Source organism: Arvicanthis niloticus, chromosome 30 (genome assembly GCF_011762505.2).
Source record: "Arvicanthis niloticus isolate mArvNil1 chromosome 30, mArvNil1.pat.X, whole genome shotgun sequence".
Taxonomy (NCBI): Eukaryota; Metazoa; Chordata; class Mammalia; order Rodentia; family Muridae; genus Arvicanthis; species Arvicanthis niloticus.
Genome location: NC_133438.1, coordinates 1,372,603 through 1,391,641, shown reverse-complemented (window position 1 = coordinate 1,391,641; position 19,039 = coordinate 1,372,603). Strand labels below are relative to the sequence as shown.

General features: G+C 43.6%; 1 protein-coding gene across 3 annotated transcripts; it reads left to right on the top strand.

Annotated features, from left to right (window-relative positions):
* The first annotated feature begins 5,267 nt into the window (after positions 1 to 5,267).
* Znf8 (zinc finger protein 8) lies at positions 5,268 to 16,978 on the top strand. Of its 3 annotated transcripts, none has more exons than XM_076927505.1 (4): positions 5,268 to 5,457; positions 8,823 to 8,949; positions 9,203 to 9,298; positions 15,126 to 16,978. In XM_076927505.1, exons 1-4 carry the CDS (start codon positions 5,392 to 5,394, stop codon positions 16,547 to 16,549), a joined length of 1,713 nt encoding a protein of 570 aa, XP_076783620.1. In that variant the 5' UTR covers positions 5,268 to 5,391; the 3' UTR covers positions 16,550 to 16,978. The 3 variants fall into 3 exon arrangements, with proteins under 3 accessions (XP_076783620.1, XP_076783622.1, XP_076783621.1); XM_076927507.1 differs by lacking the exon at positions 5,268 to 5,457 and adding an exon at positions 5,475 to 5,773; XM_076927506.1 differs by lacking the exons at positions 5,268 to 5,457; positions 8,823 to 8,949 and adding an exon at positions 14,437 to 14,613 and having other exon boundaries at positions 9,202 to 9,298.
* Positions 16,979 to 19,039: the final 2,061 nt, after the last annotated feature.

Sequence of the window (19,039 nt, the reverse complement as noted above, 5' to 3'; positions counted from 1 at the left end):
TCAATATATAAATGGAATTTATTAGAGTGGCTCACAGGTTATAATCCAGCTAATCCAGCAATGGCTATCTCCCAATGGAAAAATCCAAGAATCCAGTAATTGTTCAATCCATGAGGCTGAGGCCTCAGCTAGTCTTTAGTATATGCCAGAGTTGCAAAGAAGTAGGCCATAATGTCAGTGAAAGAATGAACTTGCCAAGAAGAGTGAGGGCGGTGGGCAAAGACCGAGCTCCCTTCTTCCACATCCTCGATAGCTGCCACCAGAAAGTGTGGCCCAGATTTAAAGGTGGATCTTCCCACCTCAAAAGACCTAGATTTAGGGTGAGTCTTCACACTTCAACTGATTAATCAAGAAAAGTCTTTCACGGGTGTACTGAATATTAGTTAATTCTTGAGGTAGCCAACTTGACAATCAAAAACACCCATCACAGCCAGCCTGGGCTACATGAGACCCTATCTCACAATAAATAAAATGATATAAAATACAGACAGATGAATGGATAGAGGCGTTTGCTGCCAATCCTGACAACCTGAATCTGACGCCCAGGACCCACATGGTAGAAGGAGAAAACTAACTGCCATGGATTGTCCTCTGGCCTCTATACATGTGGACACATGCACTAATTAATTAATTAATTTAAAATGAGCTTAAATATTTAAAAATAAAAATGTGGAAAGTACATCAGCACACCACAAGTACCATATTTTAACAGAACAAAAAATACAAATTTGTAATTAGAGGAAAGATTCGACTTAATATTTTGTTCCATCATTCTAGAGAGGTATTTAGTCAAAAAAAGAGGTTTAAAAGAAAACTCCCTGGGACTGGGTAGATGAGATAGCTCAGTGGTAAAGAGTAAATATTGCTGTTCCAGAGAACCCAAGTTCAGTTCCCAGCATCCGTGTGAGGCAGTTCACAACCACCTGTAACTCCAGCCCTTGGGGACCTGACATCGTTGGCCTCCATCGGCACCTGCCTGCACAGATGTGCACATAACCATACACATTATTTAAAAGTATTAAAAATAAATATTTTTAGTAAAGAAAACTCATCCACATTTGGTAACACACTCCTTTAATCCCAGCACTCAAGAGGCAGAGGTGGGCCAACCTGGTCTATATAGCAGGTTCCCAGCCAGCTACCATTATATAGAAAGATTCTATCTCCAAGAAGAAAAGAAAAAAGAAAAGGAAAGGAGAGGAGAGGAGAGGAGAGGAAAAGAAAGGAAAGGAATCTTTCCGAATGACTTAAAACAAATGCTCTATACCAAACAATAAGTGTTGAGGCTTGGTCTGTTGCTGTTTTATAATACTAAATACTATCCTCCAAGGTCTGGTTACCCTGGGATGAGGAAATCCTAACATACACCAAGTGATGCTATGTAACCTTGCTCCTTAATTTAAAACTATTGGTTGAATAAAGATGCCTACAGCATATACTTGGGCAGAAGAGATGTAGGCAGAGCTTCAATTTCCCAGCTTGGGGTCTGAGGAGAACCATGAGGAAAGAGAAGATAGATTGAGGAGAAAATACCATGGGTTAAGAGAATCATAGAAATGTGGCCAGGAGGGCTGGCAAGTTGGAGTTAAGAGCCCAGATGTAACATGGCAAGTCGAATCTCGAGGGCATTGATAGGATAGGAAAGTAGATACTAATAACTTAGAGGGCAGATGTTTGCCCAGCTCTAGTGCTGTCTAGGGCTTATTATAAATACAAAAGTTTTGTATCTTAATCTAGGAACTGAATGCCTTAAGGTAGAATAGAAATCCCTGATTTGGATTAAATAATTAATACAACAAATGGACATAAATTATCATCAAGGCCCCTGAGGCCTCTGATCTGCTTACTATATCACACAACAAACAACAACGAGAAAAATGCACGTATTTTGAGAATGTGAGAGTGAAAGAAAAAGCAGGCTGAAACTTAAAGGAAGCCAGGAGGACCCCCAAATCATCCGATTTTTTTTTATAATATTCTGGTCTACCCGAGTCATCAACATCCTCATATAATTTTTGTCTCACACCTTACACCTTCTTCTCTGCCTGTATTTTCTGATGCTGTGATAAAACACCATGACCAAGGGCAATTTAAAGAAGAGGTCATTTATTTTGCCTTGTAGTTTCAGAGGAATAAGGGTCTGTGACAGTAGAACAGAGGCATATGGGAAGGGACAGACAGCAAGGCCACTGGAGCAGGAAGCTGAGACCTCACATCTCTACCAGCTGGAGAGCATAAAGCAGTGAGAGGCAGCTAGAAGTGGTGCAAGTATGTAAACTTTCAAAACTTGCCCCCTGTAAGAGACACAGAGGTCCTTGTACTCACAGATAAGTTCTAGTGCAGTGGTTCTCAGCCTTCCTGATGCCACAACCCTTTAATACATTTCCTCCTGTTGTGGTGACCCCTAAACACAAGGTTATTTTGTTGCTACTCCAAAACTGTAATTTTGTCACTGTTATGAATCATTATGTAAATATCTGATCAGCAGGATATCTCATATCCACCCCTAAAAGGGTCCCAATCAACAGGTTGAGAGTCACTGCACTAGAGGGACCAGGAAAGTTAAATGCACAGGGTTGTTCCTTCAAAAGATGGGATGAATAACCCTGGCCTGATCTGACTCTTTCCATGGGTGAGTTTAGAGTTTAACATATCCTTTACGCTATGTCTCCTTTAGGACAACAGAAGCAGCATTATCCTTATGAAGTAAAGAAAATCAGAGCTGGAAAGATGGCTCAGCAGTTAAGGACACTGACTGCTCTTCCAGAGGAGCCAGGTTCTAATCCCAGCACCCACAGGGCAACTTACAACTCTCTGTAACTCCAAGATCTTACATCCTCATACAAATATACATGCAGGCAAAACACTAATACACATGAAATAAAAATTAATTAATTAACTAGTTAATTAATGAAAGTGAAAAAATGAAGTTAGCATAGTTGAATGTAACATAGTATGTAGGGATTTAGGTGGCTGTATATACCCCCATTTTTATTTTTAAATTTTGTAATTTAGGTATTTGATGATGTCATTCCGAAATAACTTTACCCTGCAGATTGCAAAGGATTCTAGTAATACGATTACTATTCCGTAATTTGCAAGATTTCTTCAAGCGTTTGCTAGAATAAGCAGGACTACTATCAGTTTTCAGTTGTAAGAAGAGTCCTAGAAAGAAAACAGAGTATAATAAATGACTAATGACATACAAGATTGTTTTATCCTTGTGAGCAGAAGCAACAATCATGTTAGAAAAAGTATTAACACTGTAGCTGTCTTCAGACACACCAGAAGAGGACGTTGGATCCCATTACAGATGATTGTGAGCCACCATGTAGTTGCTAGGAATTGAACTCAGGACCTCTGGAAGAGCAGTCAGTGCTCTTAACGCCTGAGCCATCCATCTTTTGTGCAGTCACCAAAGGTAGACGCTGATGTGGATGCCAGGAAGTGCATGCTGACAGGAGCCTGATATAGCTGTCTTCTTAGAGATCTGACAGAGCCTGAAATATACAGAGGTGGAGGCTCACAGCTAACCATTGAGCTGATCATGGGGTTCCCAATAGAGGAGTTAGAGAGAAGACTGAAGGAGCTGAAAGGATTTGCAGCCCCATGGGGAGAGCAACAATACCAACCAACCAGAGCTCCTAGGGTCTAAACCACCAGCCTGGGAGCAAATAGGGAAGGACCCATGGCCCCAGCTGCATACATAGGGGAGGATGACATTGTCAGCCACAGATGGGTGAGGAGGTCCTTGGTCCAGTGAAGGCTGGATGCTCCAGTGTGGGGAAAATCGTGGGTGGGGAAGTGGGAGTGGGAGGGGGCATAGAAGCAGGAGGAGGGGGGATGGGATAGGGGGTTCCTGGGTGGGGGTAAAATGGGGAAAAGGGATTACATCTGAAATGTAATAAAATATCCAATAAAAAATTTTTAAAAAGAAAAAGTATTAACGGTCACATGAACATATTTGAAATGTCCAAATTCTGTTAGATTTTAACCCTTGAGAAACAATTCTACCAGTAGAGGGCAGTGGTGTGACAGAAGAACACGAAGGCGAAGAAGTTCATGAGAATTTTGAGCCGCCTGGAAAGTATTGGTGGTGAGGTTGAGGCAAGTGCATCAGCTAGAGCATTCCTGGATGTTCAGGGAACTGCCAGATAAGAATGAACATTCTGAGTTACAAAAAACTTCAGGTCATTTTCTTACAGACACTTGAAGCAAGAGAAAGCATGAAATAACATTAGCAGTGGGGTTGGGTTTAAGTCTTGCAGTTTCTAAAACAACAATAGTCTGAGTACGATATCCAGAACCAGTTAAAATATTCAGTGGCTGAGAAACATCTAATAAAACTTGATTGGTTAGCTGGGCAGTGGTGATGCACGCCTGTAATTCTAGCACTCGAGAGCCAGAGGCAGAGGGATCTCTGAGTTCCAGGCCAGCCTGGTGTACAGAGTGAGACCCAGGACAGCCAGGCTTACACAGAGAAACCCTGTCTCAAAAAAAAAAAAAAAAAAAAAAAAAAACTGGCTGATTACAGTGAGTTGGGGCTCTTGAGCTGTACAACCATGGGTCTGCACAATCATTTTTGTGGAGGATATGAAATTTGTATATAAAACATAAGCTTCTTGTCCTTTTGAAGAGCCATCAGTAAAAGCATAGAAAACAGTCTCTATAGAATTTTTAGATACAATTTTAGGCAATACCCATGGGGTATTTTAAGGTGTCTTCAAAATACCTTAAAATGCTAGGATTATGTAGGGGTGTACCTTTAAATGCTTGTTCTGGGAAACCTTCCAATCATTAGTCCTTCGAAGTCTATTACATAAAGAAAGTTCTTAAATGTCCACATAATTTTGTCTCGGTTAAGTTTAAATGGAACCAGAGTACGCAGCGTAAGAGGAAAGCCCTGGCTCTCTCTTGCGCATTAAATTCCAGCAGCAAGTTAGATTGGCCAACTCTAACACCAAGACCTTGCTGCTGCGCGGTCCCGTCACTGTGCAGACGCATATATGCCCTAAACTCAGTCGTTAGGGTGGGAGGATGATTTTACGGGGAACACGGAGCCCAAGTGATGGCCGCGCCCGCAGGTAACGGAATGCAAGCTGCCTCTGCTGGTACCTGATCCAAGATCGGTGCTGGTACCCAGACCTGATCCTTAAGACCGGTTTGCACGCCCTTAGGCCAGGCCTTCCCCCATTGGTCAACCTCAGGCTGGCGGCAGCTTCCATTGGTTCAGTGCTGCGTCTCGGAGCGTGGCCCTCTGGGAGTTGTAGTCTCGGCGTCTCAGCCGCCGCCGCCATTGTCCGGCGGGAGGCCGGGCGGGTGGTCTCAACGGCAGGGCTGCGTTTTTTATTAGGGTCGCCTTGGACGTCTGTGGCTGACCTGTGTTCTGGAATGGACCGGCAGGACGAAGCGGCAACAGTGGTGATGGCCTCGCAGCCGCAAGCAACACAACTTCAGGTAACAAAAAACGACGGAGTGGACTCCGGGCCCGCTGTACCCCACACACTGGCCTGGAACCCGCGGAGCTTTTGCCACAAGGGAAACAAGCGCTGTGGCTCAGCCTGCGAGCCTGGCTCCGAATCTACTTCTCCCGGTGTGCATGCTTGAGCCTCCTGTCTCCCTGCCATAGAGTGCAGAGGGAGGAGGGTGGTCATTTCCCTGAGAGCAGAACAGGCCCCGCTTAGGGGTTCGACCCCCACTCTGGCCAACGCCCTCCCATTCATCCTGAGAGACGGTTCTCGGAGATGACAGATGACTGGCTGGCACATTGCAGGTACGGTCCTCAGGACATATTCTAAGGCGCACAGGCAACAGACTTTTAGGGGAACCTCCGCACCATGACCCCTATTTTGCAAATAAGGCTTTAACTTCGTGGGGCAGAGGCACCAAGTTAGTAAAAACATAAGTAACTACCAAGGGTCACGCCCTTCGGGGCCTTGGGAAAGCTGTGGTAGGTGTGGCTCTCAGTGTTTGTCGAGCTCCTCGGCATCAAAGTTCTGCACCTGTACACAAACTGATTATTCTGTTCACCGTAGCCCACCTAGCAGAAACCAGGACGAATTTATCCGTAAATTCTGCAACTTTGAAATTATGCTCTGGGGGTCAGGAGGTGGGTATTTGGTTTGCTTGGGGGAAATCGGCATTATTTACATTTGGTGTGCAAAAAAAATGAGCTTATAATATAGTCTTAGATTGCAAATAATCAGGTTCATGTTATCTCAGTTTTTCATGAAATGTGACCAGACTATAGAACTGAGAACTGAGGCCTATCAACAGCTATCTGAATGAGCCATAATGAAGGTGGATTCTCCAACCCCAGTCAAGTCTCAGGTAACAGCCCTTAGGCTGACAGTTTGTCAAGGAATAAGCAATGAGACGGACAGAAGAAGAAGAAGTGTATTTAATTTGTTATGGTGTAACAAATAGCAAGCACAAAAAAAAAAAAAAAAAATGTAGTGACCTGAAATAAATACTACTTCATGGGTTTTGATGGGTAGGAATCCAAAAGTGACTTAGTTTATGGGTCTACCCTAGGCTCTTAAAGTTATATTCAAAATGACAGTCCAACAGTTATTACTTGAGACTTGACAGAGCTGAGAAGACCCACCGTCAAGATAATCCACTTGCATGATGTTGGCAAGAGAACTGTGTTTCTCCACGTAGGCCTTGCTATGAAAGCACTTAGGTCTTACCGTGTAATGTGTAGTTTCCTGTAGAGTGGTGTGATCCAAAAGATGGCCATGTAGAAGCTGTGTTGTGATCTATGACCTTAGCTCAGACTTTATGCCGCCATTCCCACAGTGTCCTATCAGTTACAGAAATCAACATGGCTGCATGCAGACTAGGGGGATTACTGAGGGGCCATTTTGGAGGCTAACCTTCACAGGAGCAAAGACCAAAAGTGGAGACCTTAGAGGTCTAGTACATTAGTTTCTTGTGGTTGCTGTAGCAAGTCACTACAAACTGTGTGGCAAAAGACAATGTACATTGTAAGCCAAGAGTGGCGGCGCATGTGTATAATCCACTAAGGCAAGAAGGTGATAAATTCAGAGCCAGGCTGGACCCTGTCTCCAAAATTTAAAAAAAAAAAAAAAAAGACTCATTCTAGAGATGAGAAGTCAGAAATGAGCACCACTGAGCAGAGCCACACTTCCACCAAGTTCTAAGGAAAGTTATCTGTTTTTTTTTCCAGCTATAAGAGCTGCAGCCCTGGCACTCCTTGCCTTGTGGCCTTTTGTCTAGCCTCAGAGCAGCAATGTGGCATCTTCCTTAGATGATCACTTTACTTCCCACCTTCTCAAGTCTCAGGCCTATCTCGTAAATGTGTGGTTTGCATTTAGAGGCCGCCTAGATAACACAGGACCTATGCCTGCTTTGGCGTCTTCATCATATCCTCAAAGTCTGTGTTACTTCTGTAATATTCATAAGTTTCAGGAGCAAGTACCTGGATCTCTTTGGGGGAGTGGTTATCCTTTATTAAAAAGCAACATGGAGCCATTCAAGTCAGAGCAGTGGTTCCCAATGCTGTGACCCTTTAATACAGTTCCTCATGTTGTGGTAACATCCCCAACCACAAAATTATTTTGTTGCTACTTCATGACTATAATTTTGCTACTGTTGTGAATTGTAATGTAAATATCTGATATGCAACCCCCAAAGAAGCTGCAACGTACATCTTAAGAACCACTGTTTTAGGGACTGGTGAGGTGGCTCAGTGGGAAAAGTGCTTGCCTAGCATGTATGATGTACCACATTAAAAAACAAGAAACTGGGTGTGGTGGTGCATTCCCACAATCCCAGCACTTAGGAAGTAAAAGCAAGAGAATCAGAAATTCAGGGTCATTTTTGGCTATGTAGTGTGTCTGAGGCAAACCTGGGATACTGAAAATCTTGTCTTAGAAAAAAAAAAGAATGTTTTTTAGTGTTAGGGGGCCTGGAGAGATGACTCAGTGGTCAAAGTACACAAATGTGAGGACTATAGTTTAGATCCCCAGAACCCACATAAATGCTAGTTGGGCATGGAGGCCCACCTGTAATTCTAGCTTCAGAAGACAAGCAGGGAATCTCCAAAGCAAGTTGGCAGTAGAGACTAACCAAATCTTTGAGCTCAGGGTTTGATCGAGAAACCCTGCTCAGTGAATAACATGGAAGAACAACTGAAGATGATTCTCGACATCACCACTGGACCTCCACACATATACATGCAGGCACACTCCCTCATGTGTGCCCACACACGTGCATCACACACACAAAAATGGAAAAGCAGGAAAGGTGTCAAGAAGGACTGGTATAGGGTTGGAAAGAATCTCTTGAACATTGGATACAATACTGAAAGCTGAGCTAAAATAGTTAAAAAGGGGGCAGGGATAGAGATGGGCTTGGTGATCAGATAACAAATAATGCTGATGTGCCCTGGTCATGAATAGAAGAGTGTGTGGAAGACAAAAATCTGATCACCTGAGGTTATCCTCTGGCCTCCACATACACATGCATACACACAAACACTCGTAAACATATTCAAAAACAAATAAAACTTAGTAGCTATTTCTATAGGTCATAAACCTGCATGTCAGTGGTCTAGTCTGTCTATTCAATCATAGGTCAGCTGTGGTTGGCTTTGTCTATCCTGCCAAGTGTTCTCCTATGTTGTCATGGTAGCCCATGCCTACCCATAGTGCCCCAGTAGGCTCTCAGTGAGGGCTGAAGCACATCAGTCAGAGTGTAGAGTTTCTCAAGACCCCTGCCCGCCTGTTTTCTCCCATTCTTCCTCTACCACAGAGGTAGATGGTCCTAATAATCCAGGTTGCCTGGAAATGTTTCAGGAGCCAGTGACTTTCCGAGATGTGGCTGTGGACTTTACGCAAGAGGAATGGGGGCAGCTGGACCCTACCCAGAGGACTCTGTATCGTGATGTGATGCTGGAGACCTTTGGGCACCTTCTCTCTGTGGGTAAGTTCTGCCTCCCTGGCTGTAGTGGTGGGATCCTCCTGAGTAACGGTTTTGGGCCTCTGATATGGAGCTCTGACTTAGCCTTGAGTCCTCATTCCCTGCAGGACACTCTTGTGTCCTTTCTGTCACAGAACAAAACCATCGTGTGACTATGAGATGTCCACATGTCCTGATAGTCAGGAGCCTAAGCTGCGGCCTGGGCTTGTTTTCCCCAGAGCAGCTTCTGACCTCCTCTGTCTTTTCCTATTTCCAGGTCCTGATCTTCCCAAACCTGCAGTTATCTCCCAGCTGGAACAAGATGCTGAGCTGTGGGTGGCAGATAGAGGAGGCTCCCGGGCCTGCCATCCAGGTAAGAACTCTACTAAGTGGGTACCCCCAGTGAGGGGGGGAGATTCCAGGAGGCACTGGAATCCACTGAAGATGCACTTATGGGAAGAATATGGTTTTGTGGCCCTCAAACCCATTCATCTCTTAGGAAGTTCACAGCACTTAGCATCAGACTAAAAGCTATGACTGGTTATAGCCAAAGATACAGAGAAAAATCTGTGAAGGGAAAAGGCTTTAGGAGGAAAAGTACAGAGCAGTGCTTCTCAACCTTCCTAACGCTGTGACCCTTTAATACAGTTCCTCGTGTTATGGTGACCCCCAACCATAACATTATTTTCATTGATGTTTCATAACTGTGATTTTGCTACTGTTATGATTTTAATGTAAATATCTGATATTCAGGATATCTGATATGTGACCCCAAAAGGGTCACGACCCCCAGGTTGAGAACCACTGGTCTAGAGGCAGCAGACATGAGTTTCCAGATCTTTAAGCTCTAGAGTCAGACAGAATGTGCTCAGTTCCCCCAGCAGTGAGCTGTGATAGTACATGAGGATTGTGACCTCCAGGGAGGATGAGAGTCTGTGCCTAGTGCATACCATGATTCTGATACTTGAGATAAAAATAGATAAGTGAACTTTCCTTACCAATTAGGATGGTGGGAACCCACCCCAAATCCAGATTCCCTAACACTCCCAAAGGCCAGCCTGTGAGCAAACTTCTCTTAGACTGCCAGCTTAGCCAGTTGTCTTGTATCTCTAGAGAGTCCACCAGGGCCTCACCTTCCTCTGCTCACAAAAGCCATTCACTTCCTCTCCAGCAGTGAGAGGCCTGCCTTGTATTTCTGCTGCTCTTACTTTCTGGGCCACACCCTTTCTCATTAGCCTTCCCAGCATCCTCTTCCTGACTTTCATCCTGGCCTTCCATTCAGTTCTTGCATGTTGGATTCTGTAAACCTGTTCCTCATACCCTTCTGCTAGTCTGTTATCAGGACAGATTCTATTTAGGTATTAAAAACTTGTCCTAGGGCTGGGCAGTGGTGGCGCACACCAGCACTGGGGAGGCAGAGACAGGCGGATTTCTGAGTTCGAGGCCAACCTGGTCTACAAAGTGAGTTCCAGGACAGTCAGGACACAGAGAAACCCTGTCTCAAAAAACAAAAACAAAACAAAACAAACAAACAAACAAAAAAAAAAAAACCCTTGTCCTAGGACTGAAGTTGGCTCAGTGGTTAAGAGCTCTCATTGTTCTTGCCAAGGACCCAGGTTCAATTCCCATTACCCACATGAAGGCTCATTCAGGCACCAGGCATGCAGGTGATACAGACATATGCTCAGGCAAAGCACTCATATGAATAAAATAAATCTAGAAAATTAAAAAAAAAAAAAAAAAAAAAAAAGCAAGAACAACTTTGGCTTTTGATGATGTGTGTTCTTATTCCAGCACTCAGGAGCTAAACACAGGTGGATCTCTGTGAGTTCAAAGTCAGCCTACTCTAAATATTGAGATCCAGGTAAGCTAGGGATAGATAGATAGATAGATAGATAGATAGATAGATAGATAGATAGATGGATGGATGGATGGATGGTAAGATCCTGTCTCAAAAAACAAAGCAAGAAGCCTTACATCTATGTTGAGAAGCTCAGAAGGATAGGGAAGTACTGCTTTTTAAAAAGCAAGACCCCTGACTTAGCTGGCACTGGTACTGGCTTGGCATTTTAGAGATGTGCTAGAGCTGATGGTTCTGTGTTGCTCAAGGTTATAGTGTGACTACGGTAGCTCTGGCCATCCTGGCCATCGCATCCATGTTCCTGGTGAGAAGGAAGGGAGGAGGTGGGAACAGTGCCAGACATCTGTCCCCTGGTCCCAATACTCTCTGGTCAGGACTGGATTACTTGCCCTATCCTGACACTGTGTACTAGGGAAGGTTGAGGGAAAGATCTAATACGTAATTAAATGGGCTGGTGCACTAGGACTGACAGCTGGAATGAGTCTGCTATGCTTTGATGACAAAAAACCAGCAGCCGCAGTCAACCCACCCAAATGCTTCAAGGTGCTACCCAGGGCTGCAGAGAGACAAACTGACCTCTATGAAGAGACATGACCCTCACTCTCAGGTTTGTGAGTCTACAGCAGATCTGTTTCTTCGTCCTTTATTGGTTGTTGCCAATGCTGCTTCCGACTTCCTTGTTGTCAGGAGCAAATCCGACTCATCTGGACCAGTGCTTTTCACTGACAGCTTATGCTGAATCTAGGTTCTAAAATAACCGAGCCCTGACTGGCTTGCACAGCAGGTATGGTATCAAAATCGTTACAGAGACTATTAGCCATACATGTTCTAGAAGCAAAGGCCTCCAGAGAGTCCTTTTAAAATGGAAACATACTTTGCATTAATACTTGTGTAGATGCCCTACAGCTACTGTAGCCAAGTATTGTGACAAAGTAGTTGGGGAAAATATATATTTGGCTGGTTATGATAGTAAACTCCTGTAAGCTCAAGCACTCTGCAGGAAAGTCTCTACAAAACCCTGTCCCAAAAAAAAACCAAAACACCCACAGATTCATTTATGTATTTCTCGAATTTGTGGAAGTTAGTTGGAGTAGAAGGTGGCTCATCAGGACTGACTGCTCTGGCAGTTCCGGGAGAGGTCCCATTGCCTGTCTCTCCTAGTGTGCAGAGGCTGCCCATGTACCATGGGGCCTTCTGAATAGCATATCACTCAGCTCTGTATCTACTACCTCACATTTCTCTCAGACTCTGGCTCACCTGCCTTTCCTAAGTGGAGCCTCTAGAATACCTAGAGAACTACACACTTTGAATAGTCTTAATTTGTCCCCAGAGAGGTAGCTCACCAGTTAAGGGCACTTTCTCTTCTTGAAAAACAAAAAACCTGACTTTAGTTCTAGCACCCATGTCAGGTGGCTCACAACTATCTCTAACTGTAGCTCCAGGAGATCTGATGCTCTCTTCTGACCTGGGGTCCCTGCACACATGTGCTGTGCATCCACATACATACACATAAATAAAAATAAAATTCAATTAAAAATTTTTAAATTTTACAGTATCCTCTTGGACACAGTAACAGTGTCCAATGACTGGGATGTGGTTATCCTTGAGAGGCTATCATTCAGTTTAGCACACTCTTTATTCAATGAGAGTAATTCTTTTGTTTTAAAGGAAAGAGTGCTTATCTAGGCAGACCCCCTCCTAGTACAGCCATGTGATTTGTTGGGCCTATTGCATCTTGCTTTGTTTCTTACTTGGTTCCCTCTTATAGTTACTTGACCTTACCTGGTATACTGCAGTCTGAACCTTACCCTTGCTTGCTCTTAGCACAGTGTCACTCTGGAGGCACTATGACTTGCTCTGGCTCAGTAGTCTGGGGGTGGACTGGAGCTGTGAGAGCCCCAGGTGAATTCAACAGCATTGATGGTTTCATCTGTTGCTCGCCTGGCCGCTTACACCAGCTCAGCTACAGTAGTGCCTGAAATCTCCCATTCTGGGTCCTCCTCACCCCCATCCCTTTGGTAACATTGGTCTGGACCAGGGTTTGCCCTGAGGCTGTATTTTAATAGCTTCTGCTCAGATTCCTGAGAACTCACCCATATGATAATGCCTTTGATGCTAGGAATGTAGCAGAAAATAAGACATCCAGACTGAGAAGAGCCTTCACTCAGCCAGGGGCCTGAAGTGAAAATATCAGGAGGTGATGGTTGAAACAAACAAGCAGACAAACAAACAAACAAACAAACAAAAAAGCCTGAGAAACAGGGTAGACAATGCCCCCAGGACACACAGAATTGCCCTCCCCCCCCACCACCACCACCAGAGATAACACTGAAGCAGGCAGATGACTGGGGATGCATGCTCCAGGCAGAGAAAGCAGCGTGGGATGTGGTGGGAAGAACAGTGAGGAAGCCAGCAGGGACTGAGTGAGAAGAGGCAAAGTCCATGAGAATGGGGGGCAGGAGAGGAGAGCACAGTCTGTCATCAGAATTGATTTGTAGGGGTAAGCAGGATGGAAAAAAGAGAAGGCCCATCTGGGGTTTTGGTAACTACTTCATTAAGATCCATATACCATGCGATATTCCCATTTAAAATTGGAGGTAAAAAGTTCAGTTGTATGCACAAAGCCCTGGATATGATACACAGTTCAGCAAAACAAAAGCAAAAAAAAAAAAAAAAAAAAAAAAAACAAAAACAAAAAACAACCTATTATATAACTCAGTGGTGATGGAGTGTGTTCACAGATTGTGTCTACTTCCATAATATCTTATCACTGTTTAGGTAATTTTTAACAACAGGTGCTTATTTCTTAAAGTTCTGAAGGCTGTAAGTTGACTTGGTTCATGATAAAGACCTCTTTCTCATCTGTGGATAGATTCCTCAGAAGAAAAGGGGAGGTGGGTAGTGAGTAAGACTCCAGTGTGCCCTTCTAAAAGGTCATGAAGTCTATCACAAGGACTTCATGACCTTGTATTTCCCAAAGCCCCATCTGTAAATGCCATCAAAACAGGCATTAGGATTCAGGCCTTAGCCACCACCAGAAAAATTCCTGTTAGCAGTTACCACCCATCTTCCCTTCTTCTTGACAGTCACTCATTTGAATCGCCTATCAATTTGCTTGTTTGGAACCTTTCTTAATCAGTAGACCTTTAGTTTTTGACATTCATGTCTGGCTTCTTTTCCTCAACATAATGTTTTCAAAGTCCTTCCCTGTTGTTCTGTCTATTCACACTTCCTTTTTATGACTAAAAATTTCATTGACTGGGTAGATTATCGTTTGCTGGTTTGTTTGTTGTTATTCTGGGAATAGGACCTAGGGTCTCATACATGCAGGGCAGCTACTCTACCACTGAGTTATGTTCCCTACATTCATGTTTCATTTTCCACTGATGACTTGATGGGCATTTGGGTTGTTTGCACTTTGGGGCTATAAAAAGTAGTACTACTGTGGTCATAAAAGTATGTATAAGTTGTTTTACAACTTTTCCAGCTTTTCTCCTGTGGCCAAGCTCTTGGTTTTCCCTTGAATCCCTCCAGCATTCACTGAGACAGATGTTTTTGAATATTTAGCACCTGTCAGTTCCAGGCGCTGACTGAACACTTGATAGATGAAATAGATGGCAAATGAATGAACATGTTCATGTGTGTCACAGGTGAGAGGCTTCAAGAATGCTAGGCTGGGACTGGAAAGATGGGTCATGGATCAGCAGTTAAGAGCACCTACCGCTCTTGCAAAGGACGTGGGTTCTGTACCCAAAACCCACAAGTTGGCTCACAAGTACCTATAACTCCCTCTCTGACCTCGGTGGACTGCTGCATACATGTTAAGGGTGAGCAATGAAGGGAAGCCTGGTCCTCGATAAAGTGTAATTCCTAATCCCTAAAACCAGCTGTTATAAGGTGAGGCCAACTTAATCATAAGAGTAATTATAAGAATCGAGAGGGTCACAACAAGAAAAGGATATGTGACAACAGAAGCAGAGACTATTAAGAGACATTTGAAGATGCTACACTACTGACTTTCATAGGTTCTTCTGTGGAGCTTCCAAGAAAAACCAGCCCTGCTGGATTTTGGACTTCATATTGTGAAATACAAAGCACAGCTACTTTTGGACACTAGGTTTATGGTAGGATGTAACAGTGTCCTTGCAAGAAAATAGTACATTTTTATTTTGTTTCAGGTGCTTAGCCCAGGAATGAAACTATGGTTGAGGGCAGGGATAGTTATTGTCAAGAGGAGAATTGGGTCTTACCAAGGCAGGTTGTTAAGGTCCAGGGTCTTGGAACCTGCCTCTCTCCTTGTTTTCCCTTAACCACTCAGAGCTCTTTGTTTTTCTTTCAGGCTGGATTCTTGAACCTGAAGACCACACATTGCTCAAGGACAAGGACCTCCCAAAAATGGAACCATCCCCTATTACAAAAAAGGATGGGTTTGCAAAGGCTGTTCCTTGTCGTTCTATGACAGGGATAGATCAGGAAAGTGATGGCCAGAGGCAGGCACTCAAGAAGGACAAGTTGAATGACCCCAAAGAGATACCAGTTCAGAGTCAAAGCTACAAAAGTCTTGGACTTGTGGAAACCTGTGTTCTTGGTTTAAACACAGATATATTACCAGATATTTCTGGAAGAGAGTATGGCTGTACTTATGGCTCAGAAGTTAAAAATTCAGAACATAACCCAAGCTTAGTCAGTCAACAGAGAGACTCCCCAACAACACAGCCCTTTGATGACAGTGGCAGTCAAAAAGTCTTTGATCAGATTATGCCCATTACAGAACTCACAAAAAGTCAGGTGCAAGATAAACCCTATAAGTGTACTGATTGTGGGAAATCATTTAACCATAATGCACATCTCACAGTGCACAAGAGAATTCATACGGGAGAAAGACCTTACATGTGCAAAGAGTGTGGGAAAGCCTTCAGCCAAAACTCCTCCCTTGTTCAACATGAGCGAATCCACACTGGAGACAAGCCTTATAAGTGTGATGAATGTGGGAAATCTTTTTGCCACAGTACACACCTTACAGTCCATAGGAGAATTCACACTGGAGAGAAACCCTATGCGTGTCAGGACTGTGGGAGGACCTTCAATCAGAATTCATCCCTAGGTCGACACAAAAGAACTCACACTGGGGAGAAGCCTTATACCTGCAGTGTTTGTGGGAAATCCTTCTCCCGGACCACTTGCCTCTTCCTGCACCTGCGGACTCACACTGAGGAAAGGCCATACGAGTGTAATCACTGTGGAAAGGGCTTCAGGCACAGTTCCTCCCTGGCCCAGCATCAACGGAAGCACGCTGGTGAGAAACCCTATGAATGCCGACAGAGGCTGATCTTTGAGCAGGCACCAGCTTTAACAAAGCACGAGTGGACAGAACCCCTCAGCTGTGACCCACCTTTGAGTCGAGGTGAAAGGACTCAACGGAGCGATAGGCCCTTTAAGTGCAATCAGTGTGGAAAGTGTTTCAGTCAGAGTTCTCATCTCATCCGACATCAGGTAACCCACAACAGAGAGGAAGAACCACTGCGTGCATGTAGCCGAAGGCGGGAACAGCCCTGTAGACGGGGCTCAAGACTCATTCGGAATCCACACTCAAATTCAAGAGAGCTTCCTGTAGCCCAGGCAAAGGCAGGACAAGCAAGCAGAGCCCTGGCCTTGTTTGACCTTCATGAAATTATGCAGGAAAAAAACCCTGTGCATGTTATTGGGGTAGAAGAACCTTCAGTGGGCAATTCCATGCTTTTTGATATCAGAGAATCTAGATAGGAAGATAATTCTTTAGATAACTTTTGAGTTACCAGGCACAAACATTACATCGACATAGTGTATGGGTGGCAAGAGAAGATGGCATAATGTCAGTAGTGACCTCTGACTTCATAAGGAAAGTGGTGCCTCCCACACAGTTGAGGTTGGTGGTTCTCAAATGTATCAAATTCAGTTCCTGTTTAACGACAGCCTTTTTGTTTGTTTTCTGAAACAAGGCCTGACTGGCCCAAACTAGCCTCAAACTCACTATCTATCCAAGGATGACCTTGAATGTTCTGATCCTGTGTCTTCATTTGCCTCCCTAATTCTGAGATCATGGCTGTATGCCACTGTACCCAGAAACAACAGACACCTTGAGATATCTTCTCCATTATTCCAAAATGAGTTTACCAGTAATAAAACCTCTGCACAGGCATAGTATGAAAATAACATATGACCCCTGTTGTGTGTAATTTTAAAAAACAAGCTTCCGCCTATGCCCAAGACTGTGGCCCTCGCTCCTGTCTTAGCTCCAAAATCCATCTGTCTGTCCAAGATCCCACTCCTGACTTGTCCATTCCTCCCAGTTTAGCTCCGCCAACGGCCAGCTACTGCCTTTCCTGGGAGCTGCAATTGCTCCCCCGAGTTCATTGTAAGGGATAGTTAAAGTAATTTATGGTGTACTATGTCAGTGTGGTATCTTACCATGTCCCATGTGGGCCCATTTTAACCAGGAGATCATGGTCTGAAACTTTCAGACTGATTCAAGATATACTGCTATCTATAAAAACTACCATAAGGGATTATATCATGCCAGAGTGATTTTGCAAAATAGTGATGAATTCTTCTGAAAGTTTGAACAAAGCAAAATGCTATTGTATATGTGGGAAACTCTGCCTAAATCTCAAATCTACACAAAGCAATGTGTGTTTCTATGTGAATTCAAGCCAGAATCCTAGTTTATGTATCACACAGGATAAGTCGCATGTGGCTCAGTTCACACTTGACAGTCATTGCAGCATGCTTGGGTCCTGGGCTCATTTCAGTACATCATGTAACACAGAAGTACCCACAGAATTCTACAATATCCTCTAAAGGAGTCACAGCTCCTATGAAAACCACTATCTTGAAATATTCAGGGTTGTTGTTAGTCAGAGGTACTCACCTGCAATAATTTGTCCTCAGAGAACATTTGGTAAGGTGTGGAGTCATTTTTGTCCCTGCAACTTGAAAGATGCTACTGGTATCTAGGCAGAGACCAAGGATACTGCTCAACATACTTAAGTGCCCAGGGCAGCTCTTCAAAGAATTTTCTAGCCCCAAATACCAATAGTATCAATATGGAGAAGCCCTGATATAAACTCAACCCAGAAAGTTGGGGTGTGGCTAGGTAATAGAACACTAGCCCGGCATGTAAAAGGCCCTAAGTTCAGTCTCCCATACGAGAGACACAAATAATAACTCACCTTTTCTAAACTGTAAATTGATTGAACAATGCTATACTAATTAATAGTCATGTGAGTTGTTCTTAACAAATAGAGTCATGAGAGAGTGTGTGTGTGTGTGTTAAGTAAATTTATATTCAGGGTGAAGAATGCCTTTATCTTTTTGTATAATCATTTAGCACTTCACAATGGATGTTCTAAAAAATGAATGATACATTTTCACTGGGTCTCCACCCACCTCCTCACCCCTGTCCCTCCCTGTATTATTCTCACATCCACCCCAGAAAATCGTTTTGTTCATCTCTCTGAATAGATTTGTAAAAGGGTAAGACTTTAAGTATATATAACCATAACCACTTTTGATATACAGGGACAAAGCTTTTTGCATAATCACAGTAAGCCCATATTGGGGTTTTGCCACGTTGGTATTTGAGCAGTACTTCTGGGCCAGAGTTTGAATGAAAGCAGTAACCTGGGGTTATTGATTGTACTCTTCTCAGCTGGAGCAAAAAATATTTAGGGAGAAATTATTCTTTTACATCTCAAGGGAAAACATTACTTATATCTAACATACCATCAAATATCTAGCATCCATATATTCCTGGTTGCTTCATAAACTTCGTTTTAGTCTTTACATAATCTACACAGTGTGTTTGGTTTCTTTCTTAAATCTTTCAGTTGCGCTGTTTCTTAGTCTTTTTGCTTGTTACTTGAATAACTTTGATATGGTGAACTGATTTCCAGTTTGGTTTTAGTCTTTTTTTGTTTTGGTTTTTTTTTGTTGTTGTTTTGTTTTTTTTGAGACAGGGTTTCTCTGTGTAGCCCTGGCTGTCCTGGAACTCACTCTGTAGACAAGGCTGGCCTTGAACTCAGATATCCGCCTGCCTCTGCCTCCCAAGTGCTGGGATTAAAGGCATGGGCCACCACTGCCCGGTGGTCTTAGTCTTTTTGTTTGTTACTTGAATAACTTTGATATGGTGAACTGATTTCCAGTTTGGTATCAAGTCACTAAGCTGTGCTAAGAGAGTGCCCCTTAAGATCACATGACTCCCATTGTTCTCATGAG